Source organism: Plutella xylostella, chromosome 22 (genome assembly GCF_932276165.1).
Source record: "Plutella xylostella chromosome 22, ilPluXylo3.1, whole genome shotgun sequence".
Classification (NCBI taxonomy): domain Eukaryota; kingdom Metazoa; phylum Arthropoda; class Insecta; order Lepidoptera; family Plutellidae; genus Plutella; species Plutella xylostella.
In genome coordinates this window covers 2,685,268-2,707,855 of record NC_064002.1, presented here as the reverse complement: position 1 = coordinate 2,707,855, position 22,588 = coordinate 2,685,268, and the positions used below count along the sequence as shown (strand labels likewise).

At 41.0% G+C, this 22,588-nt stretch overlaps 4 protein-coding genes across 4 annotated transcripts; 3 read left to right on the top strand and 1 right to left on the bottom strand.

Moving 5' to 3' along the window:
* The first annotated feature begins 991 nt into the window (after positions 1-991).
* LOC105393283 (endocuticle structural glycoprotein ABD-4) lies at positions 992-7,864 on the top strand. Its single transcript, XM_011565016.3, has 4 exons — positions 992-1,083; positions 5,812-5,939; positions 6,298-6,472; positions 7,496-7,864. Exons 1-4 carry the CDS (start codon positions 1,081-1,083, stop codon positions 7,583-7,585), a joined length of 396 nt encoding a protein of 131 aa, XP_011563318.1. The 5' UTR covers positions 992-1,080; the 3' UTR covers positions 7,586-7,864.
* A 146-nt stretch (positions 7,865-8,010) lies between these two features.
* Positions 8,011-10,337, bottom strand: LOC105393284. The gene is made up of 3 exons (XM_038105601.2): positions 9,031-10,337; positions 8,842-8,926; positions 8,011-8,612 (listed from the first exon to the last, which is right to left on the bottom strand). Exons 1-3 carry the CDS (start codon positions 10,260-10,262, stop codon positions 8,439-8,441), a joined length of 1,491 nt encoding a protein of 496 aa, XP_037961529.2. The 5' UTR covers positions 10,263-10,337; the 3' UTR covers positions 8,011-8,438.
* Positions 10,338-11,187: 850 nt separating this feature from the next.
* On the top strand, positions 11,188-13,283 carry LOC105393285 (flocculation protein FLO11-like). The gene is made up of 3 exons (XM_011565018.3): positions 11,188-11,416; positions 11,629-11,805; positions 12,716-13,283. The coding sequence occupies exons 1-3, from the start codon at positions 11,253-11,255 to the stop codon at positions 13,134-13,136; spliced, it is 762 nt and encodes a 253-aa protein (XP_011563320.3). The 5' UTR covers positions 11,188-11,252; the 3' UTR covers positions 13,137-13,283.
* Positions 13,284-15,367: 2,084 nt separating this feature from the next.
* LOC119691912 lies at positions 15,368-21,347 on the top strand. The gene is made up of 2 exons (XM_048629076.1): positions 15,368-19,015; positions 19,134-21,347. Exons 1-2 carry the CDS (start codon positions 15,368-15,370, stop codon positions 21,345-21,347), a joined length of 5,862 nt encoding a protein of 1,953 aa, XP_048485033.1.
* Positions 21,348-22,588: the final 1,241 nt, after the last annotated feature.

Here is a 22,588-nt window from a genome sequence, read left to right as displayed (position 1 = left end):
CCGTTTAGGAGTAATTTAGTGCTATGTCACTGGTACGTTTTCATTAGTCGCGTATGTATTTGTTGGCAACACCAACATTAATATTTACTTATACTTACAGGATCTTTTCGTAATTGCAATTTCACCTTTCTTTATAGCTTTCAACAATAATTAGGCGCCTAAACGCATTCGACAGTACCTACCTGCTCGTTGGTTCAAATCAAGAAAATGTAGTGTAAGTACAATATAAAAAAATACAAACAAGAGACCTCCACAATAACATTGAGGCACAATAACGCCCATAGTTCTGTTATTTAGCCGCGTGTGAACGGACGGTACTGTAGTGATAACAATCCACTAAAATTCATACAAATATTTGCTTGCAATAAGACTAAAACGTAGGTAGGTATGTCTTTGTAAGAGCCATGTACTGAAATATGAAATATCACAACTCGTAAAGTGAAGACTTGGCAGGCGTAACACTTCGCTGGTTTTAATATTTAATTACTTAGTTAAAATTAAGTTTTACGTATTTTAAGAATGGCCGATATTTTTATGAATTTTCATGTCACCGTTTTATAGTTTGAAAGATTTTACAAAACAGCATTACATAGATACAATATAATTATGTATTTACACCCAAGACCCGATTATAAATATATATGTCTCTAAACAAATATCTACCCTGCCAGGGATCGAACCCTATAAGACTTGAGCATGGTCTAAAAAGGTGCAGGTTCCTCTCAGTGGCTATCAGTGTATAGTTGTAGTAAGCTAACACTGAGTCGGAAGTTGTCGATGCTAAAGCTAATGTCAACCTTAATTGCTTGAATTGCAGTACATGGACAGAAAGAGACAGACATAGATTTAATGTCCGTATTAGCCACATTTTCTTTCAATTCGGCATAAGACGTTTAATTTAAGTTTTCGCTTGCCAAGTCCGGCCCTGCACATTGCACAGCCTCCCCCGTGCAATGCCTAGACAAACTCGCGACTGTATATAAGGGACCTGCGATTATGTTCGCTCCAACACTCCGTCGCACGACACTATAACAAGTGATCAGTCGGGATAACGTGCCACAAACGTACATAGGACTCGAGATGGTAAGTCGGAAGCTTTTTTGTTATGTGGAATTATTAATTAATTCAAAGATCGTTATCGTAGATTTAGTTCTGTTCATTTGTGATAATTGCTCTATTTTTTTTACTCAAACTACCCTTATATTTTTACAAAAGCCCTTGGGCTGATTGATTCGGTAGCCGACATTTGCTTTTCCGGTTAAAAGTAACAAATTGTGTGGTTCATCAATAGTAGTAAATAAGGCATCAATATAGGTTCTATAAATGTTATAATTTCGCAATTCTCTTCCGTAATACCAATAAGAATTTATTCTTATAATAAACATGATGTGTCCTCGTAATGAATGCATTGCATTAATGGAAGTCATCTGTATTTATTACTTACCAAAGGGTAATTCAATTCACATTTGCAAATATCAAGCAAATTGAAGACTAGTTTTTATAATGTTTGTACTAGCGCTGAACTGTAGCTTACCGCGGCTCCTTATAAGCTCATCCTTGTATTCAATAGAAGGATCATCAACATGTTGACCCCTCAAACTAATGAACGGGTTGCCAAATACGCGACCAAAACTGAGGAAGGTAATCTTCGGACCTTCTTGTACAAACTCGTTCTTAGAACTGCATTTAATGTGCATAGGTTGCTTAAATAATTGTCTTGACTCCATTAATATTATTCGTATAATCGTAGAAATTTTATCATTAAATACCCATCTGCCCGTTGATCATTTAATTTATATTTATGTACATTTTGAAACTTTTCCTGATATAGGGTTGATTCCCAGCTGATGCATGAAATTTCAGAAACTTTTGTATGGTGTACCCAACCGTGATGAAAAAATCATGAGCATACCGATGGTCCGATGTATTATAAAGGTGTTCCTGAAGAAATATCATAACTAAATATCCTCTACCTAACGTAACTATCGTGTCATCTGTATATGGATACATAGACCCTTTGACATTTAACTGAGTGTCATGAACATGTATAGCTCAATGGTCATGAATACATAGCTGCTGCTCACAATATATTATGAACCATAATAGTGTGGATATTCAAAAAAGTATCATTACGTTCTTAATCCTAATTTAACTTACTTATTGCAATCGTTTACACTTGCTACAAACTTACAGAAACACCGATAAGTTTGCATATAGTAGCCATATAAGATACCACCTATTGATAAGAGACACACATCGCGCTCAAATAAAGTCACGTGTGGACTGACGACTAGCTTAAATATAGGTGTCTATTTAGTGTAAGTATAGGACGAGCCCAGGTTAGCGTGGTGGTGCAATCACCGGTGCATCTATACCATTACAATGCCTAACCTTTACAACCATGCGCTCTTTGCCGCAGTGACAAGTACACCGATGTTTGAGACCGTTTTCGTAAGCGCCCTTTTCTGAATCGCATTTTGTTGTAGAAATTACCTCGCCTCATTATTGGAAGATTAACCGTGTAACTGTAACCTCATTGGCAGGGTTTTGTGCTAATGGCGCCTCGGGGCTCGCTATTTGCACTGAAATACAATTGAGCATGAGTAGGTACTGCTAGGTAATGTCGAAGCATATTCTCAAGTTTCGTGTTTAAACAGGTACAGGCATTTAATGTTGAAGATGATTTTGAAATAAGTAGTTGGATGTAAAGGCTAATTAATGTTAGGTGACGAAATGTTAGAGTTAATAATAAAAAAGGTGCCTAGATAACATTCAACTTAGGAACAAATTAAACCATCTAAGTTACTCTTCTTTTGCATCATTAGGGCGTCAGCTCTACAGATTCACTAGAGAAACCATATTGGTTGGCAAAACCTATTCAGTATTTCAGTAAGTAAATGTTGAATAAAAAAAATAATTTCAGGTGTTATAGTTCCTGAGTCCGCCCCTGCGCAGTGTGAAGTGCGAGTGCCTAATTACTTACACGCGCGGCTTTTTGCCGGCGGACATTGTGTTTTCGGAGACATATTGTGTGATATTGTGCTCGCTATCAACTCCCACGGACCTCATTAGAGCTGCGCTTGCGAAACATTCAGATTATCTTCCAAATCTCAGAAGTCGTTCTAGAGATCGGATGTTTGGGTGCATATCTGGTTAGACATAAAAGCTATTGCTAAAAAAAGACACTACGTAAGTACATATTATAACGATACGAAGGACCTTGTCTAAATGAAACGGGCCCGCCCGGCGTCTGTCGCAGGTAAATACAAACAAAGTATTCCAATATTGTTGAATTCGTCAAAGAAGGAGATCACGGGCCTGCGAGGCGGTATTAATGTCGGCGCAAAGTGCCTCTCCGAGGGACGAGCCCGCCACTTTCATTTTGGGACTTTCATTTTCTATAGACATAGAAAATTAAATATAAGCTTTTTTCAGGATTTTTTTATAGGTATTGATAGGTAACTAGTATAAAGGTTAAAAAATATTCGTTTGTTGTAAACTCACAAAAAACAATAGATAAGAGTCAAAGCAATTAAGTAAGTTTATAACGAATACCTGTAACATAATGCTGCGTATTAACACATCAAAATAATTGTTCATTACAGCTCAATAAACTCAAGTATGTAAGTATTTGTAAAAATATAAAAGCTATAATTAAAACCTATTAAATCTCCATAATAATAGGTACATATAGCACCAATGCACAAGTGACATCTCAATAGCCAAGCTTTGATGCATTAACAATAGACCTTAGAAATCTGATATTAGCACTAGGTTTATATTGAAACCTAAGACCTGTAGTGTGCTCCCTGTGCAATCAGGCGGACGAAGGTCGAAGATCCAAGATGGTATTTGTACTTGCAGTCACTTAGTACGCATTTTACAACAATACCTTTAAGTAATATTTGTACAATAAAGAGTTAAATAAATAAATAAAGAGATTAGATTTTTTTTTATGAAATTAAATTAACTAGGTACTTACCTACTTTAATATTGTAGTATCTAAGCAGGTAGTTATTGGTAGTAAATACAATCCCTCTGGGTCAGAGGAAATCTCGAAAAATAAATGACAGTTCAGCCAGATAGGTAATTTTTTTGGATTTTAATAATTGGTATTTTTATACGGTTTGGACAAATTAAATGTGTCTTCCATAATATGTACGGTGTCCTGCGCATAAAAGTATACAGGCGGAGTTTTTAAAATAGCGATCCCTGATGATGAAGGGACCAGCTACATCTGTTATAAATACGGGGACGTGTTGTGTGTGATGTGTGTAGCAGTGGTGTTTATGTGGATGTGTTTGAGCAGCATGTGAGCTTGAGATCGCTATTTTAAAAACTCCGCCTGTATACTTTTAGGCGCAGGCCACCGTACCTCTACTTATCAGTAGATTTAGTTATAGATGGGTACTAGCAGTAAGTTCACCGTATTGTTAACACATCGAGTAACTGCAACTATGTATTTCGCTATATTATGTACTTACCAATGTCATTATTTACTTTTGATATGACTCCGGGGTCGTCGAGTAATGATGCGTAGAACAAGTTAAATCATATTATTTTGTTTATTATGACTGTGTCACATACATAGTGTCCAGTAAAGAGTAGAAAAACGGAAAACTGGCGGTACAGGGGATTTTTATTAATTGGAAAATTACTAATTAAGGCGAGGTGGACCTAGAGTGCAGCGGGGGAAGTTAAATTAGAGATGAGAATTAAATTAGACTGTAGTTTATTAAATAAACGCTAATAAAGTAACTTTAAGCTAATGATGACCTTAAATGTATACCTGTCTTGCTTTGACAGTATACGGACAGAAAGAGACAGACATAGATTTAATGCCGACATTAGCTTAAAGTGCCTTTCTGCAACTCAGCGAAAGAGATCAAAACATCTAACTTATCTATCCCAATCTTATAAATTTATCTATGCCCGGTGTTTCCCTGTAGGTATTCGTGTTACTTCACCTAGCCTACCCGACTTCATCTGCGTTGTTCTATGCATAAAATGTATATATATATATGGCAGACTAAGTATTAGCACCTTTTGGGACACAGCGTTAACACAGCGTTACCTAGTCAAATTTTGAACTAGTTATAATGTAAAAACAATGTAACTTTTAATACCTACATAATGATTTTAGGCTTAAAATTTGTGCTTTCGGAGTCGCTACCGATATTGAAAAAAACCAAAAAAAAATTAACCATATTTCGTTTGAGCCAAGATCACACGACAGGCAAACCACGGTCCGTTTCGTTTGCTATGCCATTTTGATAGGCGCTTATAAATTCCAAGATATCAAATGCGCGACTTTGCTATTTGCGTTATTGTAAGGCACTGGTTTTAGAAGTTTAAATTCAAAATATCCGATGAAGATGTTATTATTTATTTATTTTATTTATTTATTTAATGGAATTTTGATTACTGTCATTCAGTTTTAGTTCGACCTGACCCCTTAGCATGATTTTTTATCATGAACGCGACGTGAAATTACTCGATGAATTTTGTAGGGAAATTTTAGTTCTGCTACCGACCACCAGGGGCGCTGTTCATATTTTCATACAAAATTAGGTACTCGATGAACTCTACTTCACGTTCACGATGAAAATTCATGCTATGGGGCCTGATGGCAACCATTGTACCAATTAATAAAGTCACAAATTTTCTAATCGAATAAATTCAAAATAAGAGCTTAGTGGTAGAAGTAGGGTGTTATATGTCGAGACGTTTCTTTTGAACTTACACTCAATCTCAATCCAGTTCGTATTAAAATGCCGTTTGTTAAATGGTTTTAATTTGTTATATTTCCAGTGGGTGCTAGTGTTGACAGGCGTGGTGGCGCTGGCGGCGGCGGCGCCACAGAAGCCGGGCGGCGACCAGGTCGTGGCCATCATCAAACAGGACTTCGACCAACAAGTCGATGGCTCCTACAGATACAGGTATGTATAGATAAAGAGGGTCTTACTCTCTGTAAGAAGATGCTTCCTATCAGAAATCTATTGACTGTTGCTGTTTGATATGTTTACAATCAGATATGTGAAGAGAGTGCATTAAATATTGGAGAGATGTGATATCCTACACACACACGTACATGATACCATATTACTTTTCGTATAAAAAATGCTAAAACCTGTGTTTAACTCTCCACTCTATACAATTCCTAGTATATCTTTAACTTACCACTTTAATATATTAATTAAAACCAAATAACACAACAGTAACTGGTCTAATTAAAAATCTTCTGCTAATAACCAACACGCTACAAACACATTAACCTCATCTTCCTACTGGTTCCAGCTTCGAAGCAGAGAACGGCATCAAGGCCGAAGAGACGGGGACCCTGAAGAAGGCCAGTGGACCCGACGCGAGTGACGTCATCATCGCGCAGGGAGCCTACAGCTACACCGCCCCCGACGGCACTCAGATCAGCCTCAACTACATCGCTGATGACGAGGGAGGGTTCAAGCCTGAGGTGAGGGCTTCTGTTGTGTGTCTTGTGACTCTTGTGGAAATTAATGACTCGTGAATTACTGTAACCCTTAACTGGCTACTCGAATTATATCATTGGTGTTTGCCCTTAACTCAAGGGTTAAAGTTCAAAACAAGATGCAATCCATATAATACTATGGCCGATTGGGGTTAAATATTATACTCAAGTGCGTGACAAAGTATTATGCTTTCTAATAAGGAATGGGAAGTTTGAATGGAAACTTTGGGTAACTAACAATATAGCTTCCTATAATTTAAGAATCAAACGGTAGGTTGGTGCAGTTTTTAACTGAATATACAGGCTTCATAATAACTATATTATACGCATGGCTCATCCAATTAGTCAGTTTTGCCAATATTTAAATAGTCAATAAAATAAAACCTAGGTTTTTCAGGTACTTATTTCAAGACCTAACGTAACTGCTGCTAGCCAAATAAGACGTCATACATTTAAAAGTAGGCCAATGTCCTCCTTAAAACAATATGTCTAGGTCATCTAAAATGTTCGCCACTGTACAAAGACGACACTATTCTTTCTGAAGATGAGTTTAACTTAAACGTATCCGTTTGAAGCTCCATTGATATGCGCAGTGCCTGACCTTGCATACCAATAGGTTGAATGTTGTAGGATTGTGCTAATATCATCTTGTTTCCAACATGTAATTAAGTTTACATGACGATTTAACTGATTAAATTTTTGATACATATTATTTCTTAACATGAAATGTCGGATATATAGGAACGGGACATGGTATGCCTCGATTTTTATACTTAACATAAACTTACACCTTTTGTATGTGCTAAATATTAGGTACATAAATATTCAAGTTTTATTTAAGTCTTCTTGTAAACTTAATTAAGTATTTTTTATAAACAAGATCATATTAATTAGCACAATCCTACAACATTCAACATATTGGTATGGTAGATGTAATATGTAGCACCTTGCTATAAAAACAATAACATTATGTCCTTTAAATCATTTTGTAACATTTTGTAATTCCAGGGAGCGCATCTACCGACCCCTCCCCCGATCCCGCCCGCAATACAGAAGGCTTTGGACTACCTAGCGACGCTCCCTCCGCCCAGGAACTAGAATACTCACGACACACGACCCACCACCAGACTGACTGCCGCTACCCAGGACCTGCCCGAAGTAACACAACATCGTCCAGTAAACAGCACCCCTACCTAGCCTCACTCCATATCATGCTGTTTACACGGTGTCAAATAAACTTTTGTACAAAATACGCAACGAGAAAATCAAATAAAAATGAATGAACTGTGATAGTGACGATGAAGACGAAGAAAATGTTTGTACATTATTTATTATTTATTGTAATAAAGCAAACCAGTGCGCCAAAGATGCATTGCACGTGAATTTGTTTTTATTCATACGAGTACGACTAAAAGCGTGATTGGTGGAAAAATCCCTTTTTTTTAAATAGATACCTACTGATACTATCCATTTTTATCCTGTTGCAGGTGGTCTATCCTAGGTCATTAAAATAAAACAAGTTGTTTATCGTATTATTGTCTTAATAAAAGCTAAAGATCTCACAACGAGTTTGTCAAAGTGAGCGTCCAAGGGCAATGATGAGAAATATGGGCCTACACGATACGCTACTATAAATAAAGCTAATTAACATAAATGTTCAAATGTTCGATCAGAATGTGACTTCACTTTAACCTCAGTAAAAGGCCTCTCCATTTTATATACCTATAGATACTAGTTTATAAAACAAGTTAGGTCAGCTGGATCTATTTTTTACTGGACTTTTTGACATTTCCAAAGATATAAATTAAAAAGTTTCGCTAGTTTGAACATAAGCTTTTTTTTAATAAATATTTTAACAATTTATGATAAATGTTGACGTCTGGACTTTCTGGCGAAAGGACAAATTCAAGGACAGTATCCTTGAATTTGATTTGAACTATCAAGGGTATTTTTACAAACTTTCTGTTGCCGTGTCATAAGCTGGGGTAGATTTTGTGGCCAAATACTTGAGAGCTCTCGCGATTGCTGGGGGGATGGGCGGTGGCGTCGGCAAGTGGGCACCGACCGGCCGGTAGCCGTCCACACCTGCTTCATACGTCAGGCTTATGTCTTGACCGTCTTTGTCCTGAAAAATTATAATGATTATTTATTTTATGTCGATATAAGTACCTACATTATGTAGTATTATTATTATGTTTAGGATTAATTAATGTATTATCAATACAATATTACAACATTTACAACATCAGTTACGGAAGTGAACAAGAACTTAGGTTGTTGAGGAAAACAGTTCTACTTAACATGTTCATGGCACAGATTACAAGTCAAGGGAAAAACTGGGCTTAGTAACTTACTTTGTACGAGAATCCGCCAACTACCTCGGAGTTTTTCTCGTTTGCTGAATCTTCAAACGCCCTTGTGCCATCACCAGAGAGATAGCTGAAATATTGATTCAAATATTAATTTGGAATACTTTTAAATGTAGTGTTTAATTGCTATGAGTATTGTAGAAGGTATTACAAGAACTTTTCGATGATTAGTACCTGTAGTGAAAGTCACCGGAGTGGGAATACACAATGTTTCTAGATTCGACAATTGGCACAACCGGGTCTTTGCTTCTGGTCCTCTTAGTATTTTGATCACCTTCTTGTATTCTAGATTGGATAAATAATCTTTCTCTACCATTTTCAGTTTTCCTTTTCACGTCGCTTGTCACGGTTGTAGGAGAAGCCAATGTGGACTGTCTGACAGTATTTCTAATTGTACTTGTAGATTGACTAGTGGGAGGAACAGCTGTAATGGTTTGTCTGGAAGTAGGTCTGGTGCTAGACTGGATGATAGAAGGTGTAGCTGTAGTTTGTTCCTGCAAAGTTCTGACATTTCCAGATCTAGAGGTAAATTGATTCTTCTGAACATTTCTTTCACTTTCAGTTACTTGCGGTGCAGCTGTAGTTACTCGTCTAACAGTAGACCTGGCGCTAGACTGAATCCTAGGAGTTGTAGTTTGCTCTTTTAAACTTCTGACATTTTCAGATCGAACTGGATTTCTCTGAACAATCCTTTCACTTTCATTTGTTTCTTTGTTTATTGGTCTGCGCCTTCTATTGTCATTTGATGTTCTTTCAGTGACTGTAACTAAATCTTGTTCTGCAGCAATTGGCTTCTTAACTACTTTACGCCGTCTTTGAACCTTGACTCTTTTGGGTTTTGGTGTAGCCTCAGTAGACAGCGTTAGCTCTGGCTCTGACTTTGTTGCTTCATTATCTTTTAAATTACCCTCAGTTGTGGTTTCTGAAAAACTAGGAGTAGTCGTAGGTGCAATTTCCACTTCCAGTTCGTTTTTTAGAATGGCACCCTTAGATTGAGGTGGAATATTACCTATGGTGCTTGGTATATCATCAGGATTATCGTAGATAACAGCCACTGGTATTTGTAAATTGCTCCTTACAAGTTTCTTGTTGCGCACAATTTTTCTGTATTTTTTAGGTTTTCCAGCTAAAGTTTGAATTTTGCTTACCTCCTCGACATCACTTCCTGTGGTCAGCTTGACAATTGGCACATATTGTGATGATGATTCACTTTGTTTTATCTCAAGTTGTTTCTCAGTTTCATCTTGAATACTATCACCATTAACGCTTCGGACGTATTCTGTATCTTCGTCTAAAGGAGGATGGTTAAAACTGTATCTTGTTGGCTCTACATCTTGAGATTTACAATATTTAGGTATCGCTAGTAATAAAAATAAAGCGGGTATAAATACTTTAACTAAAAACATATTAAAAATAATCAAATTACACAACACACCATCAACGTTCTTCACGATGATGCGAGCTAATGAAATGATGCGGACTTCGTCTATTTTATATTCATAATAAAATTTACTTGTTTGACAACAAGTCATTAATTTCTTAAGAAGCACTTTATAACTATCTTACTTCGTATATAGCCTGCGAATATAAGTATAGGAAATGAGCATAAATAAGTGAAGTATTGAATAGTGGTTAAGAAAAACATATTATTATTTATTTCAATTTAATTTGAAAACAAATGATTTCTATTCCACAATAACCTTTATCTAGACATTCTTTTTCATTTTATGACTAAAATATATGAAACGACAGTAAAATTTAGCGCTGACAAACATTAAGTCCTCCTTTTGTACACTTATGTTATATTTGTGCAATAAAGTATTAAATAATAATAATAAATAATAACAGTTGTGGCCACAGCCAAAGGTACCGGGTTCGATTCACTGTGCTGAAATTTCCTCTTTCATTTCCTATGCATTATTCTAGAAGCGACCTTCTACAGATATCTACAGGTATGACCATCGTCAGATAGAGAGTGAGTCATTATTGTATTGTCTATTACTAGTAGTAAACGGTCAACAATTATAACTGAATGTTACTTTCAATGTAGCTTTATTGTTACTTTTGGATAGTAAGTACCTACCTATTTATGAGCCATATCCATAGGTAGAGGCAGTTATGCCAAATTTTGGCGGAACTCTCGGGCAACCTTGTCATCCCGAGCGGGAGCAGTGATTCGTCACGTCGCGTTAATGACGTTTTGTTGACACCTCGCTTGTGCAAGCCAGCGACCAGTCAAGTGCTAAGGTTGAAGTATTTAGCGACAACTAAGACCGGAAGGGCGCGGGGGGAGGGTACTGTCAATATGCGAGTCTTACATAAAACAGCCCGGCTCTCCTGGTTCATCATTCAACCGTCAACTTTTTGGGTGACAGTCAAAGAAACAATTGAACAAAATGTTTCATCAAGTAGCGGGTTTTGTTTTCTTATTGGCCAGTGTGTCGGGGGCTCCCCCGCCGTCTCCTACTGGGGTGGTTCCGCTGGAGAAAGATCACACAACTGTGATACCAATTCTTTCTCAGTCCGAGGAAGTTGAGGCAAACGGAACTTTCAAGTTTAGGTGAGTTGTAATTGTCATTGGAAATAACTTCGTTGATTGTACGGAGTTTTATACGGAAGCAGTATTATGTAGACAAAATATGACTTGACTTAGCTATAATATGCCTTAAAATATATGTTTTTAGTTTTTGATTCAGTGAAGTTACTATTACAAATTGTGACTCGTCTCTTTTGAGTGTATATTGTAGGGCATAACATCCTCTTTACTTCCAGCTACGAGACTGGCAACGGTATCAAATGGGAGGAGGAGTCCTACAACAAAGTGCTGCCAAAAGTGGAGGCGCGCTCCGGCGGCAGCGGTGAAGAGAATGACAGCTCGAGTGATGAGATCCACGTGCAGCGCGGGTCGTACTCCTACACTGCTCCTGACGGCACGCTCATCAGCCTGAGGTATACCCTGTTCTTCTTATACCCTGATTTGTACTGAGTACAGTGGCGAGACAGTATCTTCGGTCTAGCACTCGTGTTACTGTCTTGCCGCTATACTCGGAAGGTGTAATTAATTAGGATATTAGAGTGGTGATGACCTACCCCAGAGTCAGTCACCAGTCAGGCAGTCAGTGTGCCTAAAGCGAGCCTCATTGAGCATAAAAATTTACATAACCTTAAATTGCAATGTTATAATGCATCAGCAGCATGTTACAAGAGTGGTATAACAAGCCAAAAGGCGACTATTAAAGGGCCTCCATTCTGTAATTCTGGTGTGAGTACCTGGCTCTCTTGAATGTAATATTTGTGCATATCCCCTGTAGGTCTAAGCCCCTTATGTATAAAAAACGTTACGTCACTCAGACATGCCCCTTTCGTGGATGTTCTATCGTGTAGAGCTGTCAATGCTGCCATAGTACCCATCCATTTGTGAACTCTATTATAGTAATTACATACCTACCTATAATAATTTTATCAGCCTACACTACATATTGTTGTATGAATCATCTATTGTGTTATGTGTCTGTAACTTTCTTATAGGTCAGGGTTTGTAAGGGCTTAATTATTGATATGTACTTAAGAGGTTTAAATTGCAATAACGTTAGTAGAGAAAGGTAAACATTTTAATAATTTGTATCTGTTTCTGGTAAATTTCATTTCTGCTTCTGCTCAATATTATGAAAAAATATGATAAACAAAAAAGGTCAAGTAACCCACGATTTTTCTGCATAATTCACATGACCGAATCAAAATAAATAAACAGTAGGTCAACAGGAAAATCATTTAACAGGAAACCATACCAGCATATTAATCATTAGTGATGAAAACATGTAGTACCTAATTATATAAATATTTTCTCAACAAATTTCAGTTACATTGCCGACGAAAACGGCTTCCAACCCGTTGGCTCCCACATTCCGACCCCGCCGTCTCCGCTCAGCTTCTCATTCGGAACTAAGGACAAGTCTGGACGCGCTCTGAAGGCCTCCGACAGTGCCAGCGCCCCGTCAGCCCCAGTGGCCATCACCAAGGCTGCACCAAAGCCGACAAAGGAAGCATCTAAGCCAGCCTCAAGCGCTGTAGCGCCAACTGGAACTGCTGAAGTGTCCACTACAGAGGCCGCGAGTGCAGAGTCTTCGACCACTGCAGCGACTAAAGCTGATGAACCAACAACGGCAGCTGTTTCCACTGAGTCTTCTTCTTCCAGCTCAGCTGAGGAAAGTTCGTCTACTACTTCCGCGCCAGCTGCATCTACAACCGAAGCTGAAGTAACGTCTACTACGACAGCTTAAAACGACTTTTATTGTAAAGTTGACTAAGGAGGTTGTGGTAATGCATCAAACAATAATAAACGCTTTAATTAAATAAAAAAAACTATTTGCCATGTGATATCCATATTTTATAAGTCTATTTATAAATAAAACACAAAAAAAACGTTTCGTGTTTTTTTTCGTACGCACAGCAAACATATTAGTCTGTAAGCAAATTTTTTAAACTGCTCGTTTGCTCGAGATTTGCTCTTGAAAAACAACGAAAACGCAATTCAAGATGGCATTGTGATCTCAGAACCAATTTGAATAGTTAAACCAAAGCATACAAGAAAAACAAATTAAGCACTGAATTAGCTATGCAGTTGCAATGAGTTGGGGCATCGTTGTCAAACTCGCGGGTGTTTTTAACGTTATTGACATGCTCTAACCAAATTCCAATAGCTTGTTAGCAAGCATGTTGCGTGCTTCGTAAAATTGAAGGCAAATAAAATGATTGGTTCGTTACAAATGTCAAGATCAGTCAGAGCGTCTCCTACTCGGAATGTCGCTAGCGCTGCGCGCTGCGCCCGCGCACCCCACTCACTCCGCATTGTGCAACTATCACTCACGATCACTCCAATGTGTCTTTTTTTTAAACGGATCCATTTTATACTAAAAAAGGTTTGTTTTTCATCAATATTACCATAAAATGAAAACTTGAATGGAAACAATCGGTTAAATCTATGTATGAGTTATGTAAAATATAAATTTTATTACAATACCTTTTATGCAATAAAAAGTGTCATATGAGTTATGACAATCAATTTTATTATAATAGTCATATTAATTATTAAAAGTTCAACGTTTTCTCGATAAACGCACACCTTTATCTCTCAATATCAAAATGTCAGTAAGTATTCAAAATTAACGAAAGTTTTTAATATCGGTAACTATTTGCATAGATACCTACGAATGTGTCGGCAATAAAAAAACAATTAAAACTAAAAGCTATAGGCTTCAATGTCCTCTTTTTGAAAACTGAAGCGTTAAGTGGCGATTGCTAATAAAGTAGTTTCTATTATATGTCAGACCAAAATCAGATTTAATTACTGGTATAAGGATATTTTTACATAATGTCAAATATATAAATAATGGAAACAAAAAAATATTCAAAAAAGTATTTTCTCCAAAATTGAGAGCATAATTATTATTTAAGTTCTCACTTTACTTTAACCGAACCATCTAGTTGGCGTTTGCAATCAGCTGATTCGGTGTCAGTGACCTCCATAGACGTTTGACCGCGTCTAATGCACAGTATTACTATACAATCTCGTAATAGGTGACTACGTTTTACGATATGCTTGAGCCGGAGAGATTTGCTTCAAAAGTTGATAGTTAACATGTTTCAATAAGTACAATTGTAGCGGATTGCTTACAGTTGCAAAACGAAGTTAACCGATGGCCGTAATCCACTTGAACTTGCTTCTTAAGGTTGTTGAATACCTAGGCTTAGGTAGGTGACCGGGGCAGAAGTAAAACTCCAGTTTCTTTCTTGAAAAGTGAGCAGAAAGGGAGGCAGAAGAGGGCAATAAAAAATGATTAAAAAACAAGGTTCGTCTGTGCGGCATAGCTTCGAGGTAGCTAAGCAACCATTTCGCTAGGTAGAAATCGTACTACGCCAGCCGAACAGAGGAACAATAAGAAGACTAGAAGAAGCCTGAAAACACTTCTGCCTCCCTTTCTGCTCACTTTTCAAGAAAGAAACTGGAGTTTTACTTCTGCCCCGGTCACCTACCTAAGCCTAGGTATTCAACAACCTTAAGAAGCAAGTTCAAGTGGATTACGGCCATCGGTTAACTTCGTTTTGCAATTGTAAGCAATCCGCTACAGTTCATGGTCCTTCGAGTGCCGGATTCTGCAACCAAGAAGCTTCATCGAAGAGGAGGAGACCAGCAGCTGAAGAGGAGGAGAATCAAGCCTATAAGCGATTACTGGGAGTAATACGCTGTGAAGAGGACGATTCGAAGCCTACGCTGATGCGATTACGTTGCCACTCTATCGGCTCGTATATTGCTAAGCGTCCCACAGAAGAGGCGGAGTGTTCGAGAAACTACGCGCTCAGCGCGGTTGCATTACGTAACACCTTGACGTTGCGTATTTGCAATTAACGCTTTTGAAGCGGTGCGGTCGATCCAAGTAGACTGCCTTCGCCTTGTACGTGAGAAGATCGCCGAGGGACATCAAGTGGAGCCCACATCAAGCATAACGGCGACATGATGAACACACGAGCGAAGACCAGTCGGAACACGACCCCCACCGCTGAAGGGAGAGCCGTCGAAACTCGCGAGAGAGCAGGCACAACGAACAACTCGCCGGCAGAGTCAGCATCGACAGCAACAACCGACGCCACCAGATCCACGGAGGCCACCGGCACCACGGGCACGTCCGGCACCACGGGCACGTCCGGCACCACGGGCACGTCCGGCACCACGGGCACGTCCGGCACCACGGGCACGTCCGGCACCACGGGCACGTCCGGTACCACGGGCACGTCCGGGGCAACGGGAACCTCAAGAACGTCAAGAAACTCAGCCAAGTCGACTGCCAAACTCGACGAGCCGGCCAGCAAGCAAAGTACCAGCAACAAGCCAATGGAGAGAGAGATGACTGCACCGACCCATCACGAGAAGAGGGCCGGGTCAGAGCACACTGTGGTACCTCGAAGGAGGCCAACGTCGCACGCCTCGACATCGAAGACAATAAGAAGAAGGAAGGAAATCGAACAGATGATCGAGATCAAGCGACAAGAAGCGAAGAAGGCGCAAGCTGAACAGGAGCTAGCCAAGATGAGGCTGGAGCTGATTCACCTGGAATCCGAGACAGATCTGAGCGACCTGGAGGAGGACAACGACGAGCCTCATGGCCAGGCCGGACGATCGAGCCATATTGACAAATGGGTCGAGGAATCAACAGCGAAGCGCTTCACTTCACTTCCAACATCACACGTGGAAGCTCACACATCGGCAAGACGACACGAGGGGGAGCGACTGGAGTACGGAAGATACTGTGAACAGGCACCCCACATGTCAGAACCGCCACGTCTCTACAACGGCAAACCTACGGCGCCACACACACGCGCCACCCCATATGATGGACAAGTTCATCATCATCAGCCGCCGCCGATCGCACCCCGGTACATGAGTGAGCTGCATACATTCACCGGGGAGCCGAGCGACTGGATCGCATTCAGAGCGACATACAGAGATACAGAGATGTACTTCAGCGAGATCGAGAACATCGCGAGGCTCAGAAAAGCCATACAAGGAAAAGCTAAAGAAGCAGTACGTTCGATGTTATTCAACGATACAAATCCGAAGCTTATCATCGACACATTACAACGAAGATTCGGTCAACCACTAAGACTGATAAGAAGCGAACTAGAAATCATCGAGAAAATGAAGCCGCTGTCTGACGACGCTCGCAACCTCGCTCACTTCGCCGGGGTCGTAGCCAACGTGGTGAACACCATTCAACTTACGAAGCGCACACACATGCTACACTCTGAAGACATATATGAGAAGATATTATCGAAGATGAGCATCATGATCAGATTCAAGTGGTTTGAATATAAAGCCGCAGAAGAAGCACGAGAATGGCCAGTATTACTCGCGCTCACGTCTTTCCTGAACCGGACCGCCGATCAATTCGAAGCCTGCGAGTTCGAGAGCCGACCATACATCAAGAAGGAGAGAGAACCACTGCGCAACCGCATGAAGAACAAAGTGCACATGACAAGAGCGGACAACTATGAAGAAGAAATAAGCGACAGCAGTGCCGAGTCCGAGAACGAGTCGATCATCGACGACGATGAAGAATACCACCAAGTTATGTTGACCTCTCGGAAGGACAATCAAGAGTGCCCAGTCTGCAGTGACAAACACGCTCTGAAATCATGCAAGAAATTTATGAAGCTACCACTGGAAGAAAAATGGGAGGTTGCCGAGAAGGCATACGTGTGTTTTCGATGCCTGAGCTCCACACACCGGGGTTTCAACTGCCGCGCGAAACCATGTGGAAAAAACGGGTGCAGAGGATCACATCACAGGCTTCTCCACCGAGACAAGGAAGGCGAGAAGGAGTCGACCGAGCCTAAAGACACACAACCCACGAATACACCACAGCAAGCTAAAGACAAGCAGACGCACTCAGTGAACACCCTGTGCACCATGAAAGGATACCTGAAGATAGTGCCGCTGAAGTTATACGGCCCGAAGAATACTACTGAAGTCTACGCCCTGCTGGATGAAGGAGCCACCATCACACTCATAGAGGAAGAAGTGGCCGACTGCATCGGAGCCACCGGTCCAAAGGAAGGTCTATGCATAGAAGGCATCGGCGGACATCGAATGAACGAGCCCGACTCAAGGCGACTGAAACTGAAGATTCAAGGAAGATACGCACGAAACATTGAAAAAATGAATGCCTACACGATTTCGAAGCTGAGCATTTCGTCACAAATGGTGCCACACACACTAATAGAAGACTGTCCGCACCTGTCCGACATCGCCGACGTGATTACCTACGACAACGTGCGGCCGAGAATAGTGATTGGACAAGACAACTGGCATCTAATCATATCACAAGACGTGAAATCCGGAGACCGAAACAAACCTGTAGCCTCACTCACAAGACTAGGCTGGACATTACATGGTTGTGCAACATTCAGCACAAGACCAGTGATAGCCGTGAACCACATACGAACAACTCGCGAAGACAAGATGGACGAGCTAATCAAACATCACTTCAGCATCGAGTCTCTAGGCGTAACTCCCAAAACGCCTTCAAATGACCCCGAGAAGAAAGCCAACGAGATACTGGAAGCAACATGCCGACGACTACCCGAAGGCCGACTCGAAGCAGGTCTATTATGGAGAACTCCGAATGAAACTATGCCAAACAACCGCGAAAATGCAATGAAGCGACTAATCGGTATAGAAAAACGACTGAAGAAAGATGAAAAGCTGAAATGCGAGTATGAGAAGCAAATAAGAAACTTACTCGACAGTGACTACGCTGAACCAGTACCTGGACCGTCTACATCACCGAGAACCTGGTACTTACCTCATTTCGCCGTCGTGCATCCACAGAAAGGGAAGGTTCGCCTGGTGTTCGACGCAGCCGCAAGAAGTAGCGGAAAATGTCTAAATGACGCGCTACTGACTGGACCCGACCTACTGCAATCATTATTCGGAGTACTACTGCGATTCAGAGAGGGACCGATAGCAGTCGTGAGTGACATCAAGGAAATGTTCCTCCGCATTCAAGTGTGCGAGCAAGACAGAGATAGTCTCAGATTCCTGTGGAGAGAAAAGGACAGCGAGAAGCCGAAAGAATATCGAATGAAATCACTCATATTCGGCGCAGCATCGTCACCGTGCACCGCAATATATGCAAAAAATCGCAACGCAGCCGACTTCAAAGAAAAATACCCGGAAGCGGTACAAGCCATAGAACGCAACCACTACATGGACGACTACCTACAAAGTTTTCAGTCTGAAGAAACCGCGAAACGTGTCATCTCAGAAGTCGACTACATACACAAACAAGGCGGATTTCTACTCAGAGGATGGGCTAGCAACAGGCCACAGATATTAGAACAGTTCCCCGAAGACGTGCGAAACAACGGTTTTATCGACCTGGGAAAAGATAGCGAACAAGTCGAGAAAACACTGGGACTCCGATGGAACGTGTCTTCAGATCAACTCAACTTCACGCTGAACCTGCGAAACACACCGTCTGACGCCATAGAGGGCACGAGACCGCCAACGAAACGCGAGGCAACAAGCGCAGTAATGTCCGTGTTCGACCCGCTCGGGCTGGCCTCGCCGATAACTGTACAAGGAAGAGCTATGCTACAAGATGTATGCCGCACGGGCATCGGATCCCCTGAAAGAAAACGAAGAAAGAAAATGGAAAACATGGCTGCAAGACCTGAAAAAGCTACAAGACCTGAATATACCTAGATGCACTACAACCAAGCTAACTGAAGGCGAAATTCACGTATTCTGCGACGCGAGTGAAAAGGCATATGCAACAGCAATATACTGGCGAGCAATACACCCCGATGGCCACGTCGAAGTAAAGCTGTTGTCAGGAAAGTCACGGGTGGCACCACTCAAGCCCGTGTCTATCCCACGCTTAGAACTGCAAGCCGCACTACTGGGCTGCCGCCTAGCCGCCACAGTAACAAAGGAAACGGACTTAACAATAAACAAGTCTACCTACTGGACCGACTCGAGAACTGTCCTCGCATGGATAAAGTCGGACCCGAGAACATTCAAGCCCTTCGTCGCACACCGACTAGCCGAAATTGAAGATCACACGAAGCCGACTCAGTGGAGATGGATACCTACTGCTCAGAATGTCGCAGACGACGCTACACGAAACGCGCCCTCTCACTTCGACATACAACACAGATGGTTCACAGGCCCATCGTTCCTCTACTGTGACGAATCAGAATGGCCAGAAGACAAGAGCTCTCCCAACATACCTACTACAGGTGAAGAAAAACCAAACTGCGCCCTGCACGTCATCAACACTGAAGAACAGCTCATCAAACCTGAAAAGTTTTCAAAATTCACGCGACTGCTACGAGCGACCGCCCGCGTGTTTCAAGCCGTCGACATATTCAAGAAACTAATTAAATCAAGAAAAAATCAAATTCAAGTAACTAAGAAAATTACACAAGATACCACTTGGCGTATCAAGAAGACTGCCAAAGCCATCCCGCGCAAAATTGTTCCTACTCAACAACGAAGCACAATAAATTACGTGATACTTACGCAAGAATACCTAAACAAAGCTGAAAAATACCTAATCCGCAAGATACAAGACGACTGCTTCAAGAGCGAAAAACATCACCTGAAAAATAACACCAAAATACCTAAAAGCTCAAAACTGAAAAACCTGACGCTCACGCTGAAAACTGAAGACGACATAATATACCTATCAACGAGAGTCGGCGCCGCTCCATACCTACCTCACGACTACAAGAACCCCGCCGTGCTCGATGGAAGTCACTACGTCACGCTCCTACTCATCGAGGAGAAACACCGACAACTTCACCATGGCAACCATCAAACAGTCATGAATGAGATAAGACAACGATACTACGTGACGAAATTACGTAACTCCGTGAAGAAGATAACAAGAGAATGCCTAACGTGCAAAATACGCCGACAGAAACCACAGAGTGCTCCCCTGGGCGACCTACCTAAAGAAAGACTAAATAGGTATCAACGGCCCTTCACATGTACCGCCGTGGACTACTTTGGCCCAATGACTGTGACAGTTGGAAGACGTCATGAAAAACGCTGGGGTGCATTATTCACATGCCTGACTACGCGCGCAATCCATCTAGAGTTGGCCAACTCACTCTCAACCGACTCTATGATACTGGCGCTGAGGCGAATGGCTGCCCGCAGATCAACCCCTGCAACAATATACAGCGACAACGGAACTAACTTTGTGGGCGCGAACAAAGAACTTCAAGAACAGCTGAAAAGTCTATCACAAACAGACTTAGTACGAGAAACTGAAAACTACGGAATCACGTGGAAATTCATCCCTCCCGGGGCCCCACACATGGGCGGAGCCTGGGAACGCCTCGTACGCTCCGTGAAGACAGCACTAGCAGCAACTCTGAATGAAAGTTCGCCCAAAGAAGAGGTGCTTCACACACTACTCCTGGAAGTCGAACATGTGGTAAACTCAAGGCCACTCACTGAAATAAGTCTAGACCCAGACGCAGAGGAAGCACTAACACCTAACCACTTTCTGATTGGAAAATCATGTGGTCTGCCGACACTGGGAACATTTCACAATAGTTCTCTTGTTGGTACTGCGACGTGGAAGACCTGCCAACTCCTAGCGGATCACTTCTGGGCACGATGGACGAAGGAGTACCTACCTACACTGCTGCCACGCCGCCACCCAGGCCGACCTTACACTAACCCAAAGGTCGGTGACATCGTACTAATCGTGGACTCTTCACTACCACGTGGTACGTGGCCTAGAGGCGAGATCGTCGCGACACACCCTGGACCAGACGGCACAGTAAGAATCGTCGACGTGAGAACCAAGCACGGCATCCTGCGAAGACCTGCAACGAGGCTGATCATCCTGACGACTACAGCACCACCCGATATGACTTCAGCATCCTGCCGCCAGAACCTGGAACCGGTTACTACGTAACGAGGGGGAGACTGTTGACGACGAATGCTGAAAACAATACGCAACGCGGTAAACAATGCCAAAAACGGCCATGTTTATGCTGCGCTAAACAGATAGCGCTTGCGTGACCAATTCCGCCTGGGTCTTATTTTTTGTGAAAATTTGATTGTTTTATTTACCTTTTTTCTGTTTAAAATCATGATGATTACGTTTATTTTGTTCATGTACATAAGTTATTAACTAGTTTTAAGTTCAATAAAGAGATATTGATGATTGTGCAATGTTAGAAATTACTTAGTAAAATGTAAGGAAAATTGTTATAACTTTTTAGTTTATGTACCTAGAGTAGGTGTGTTTTATTTCCCTGCTAGATTATTCAGTAATTAAGTTGATTAAAACGTTAAAATGTACATAGATTAAGTCTTTATAATAAATAAATGCGTTTGAAACAGTAAAGGGAAGCAAAAGAGGGCAATAAAAAATGATTAAAAAACAAGGTTCGTCTGTGCGGCATAGCTTCGAGGTAGCTAAGCAACCATTTCGCTAGGTAGAAATCGTACTACGCCAGCCGAACAGAGGAACAATCCGGCTCGAAGGACCATGAACTGTAGCGGATTGCTTACAGTTGCAAAACGAAGTTAACCGATGGCCGTAATCCACTTGAACTTGCTTCTTAAGGTTGTTGAATACCTAGGCTTAGGTAGGTGACCGGGGCAGAAGTAAAACTCCAGTTTCTTTCTTGAAAAGTGAGCAGAAAGGGAGGCAGAAGTGTTTTCAGGCTTCTTCTAGTCTTCTTATTGTTCCTCTGTTCGGCTGGCGTAGTACGATTTCTACCTAGCGAAATGGTTGCTTAGCTACCTCGAAGCTATGCCGCACAGACGAACCTTGTTTTTTAATCATTTTTTATTGCCCTCTTTTGCTTCCCTTTACTGTTTCAAACGCATTTATTTATTATAAAGACTTAATCTATGTACATTTTAACGTTTTAATCAACTTAATTACTGAATAATCTAGCAGGGAAATAAAACACACCTACTCTAGGTACATAAACTAAAAAGTTATAACAATTTTCCTTACATTTTACTAAGTAATTTCTAACATTGCACAATCATCAATATCTCTTTATTGAACTTAAAACTAGTTAATAACTTATGTACATGAACAAAATAAACGTAATCATCATGATTTTAAACAGAAAAAAGGTAAATAAAACAATCAAATTTTCACAAAAAATAAGACCCAGGCGGAATTGGTCACGCAAG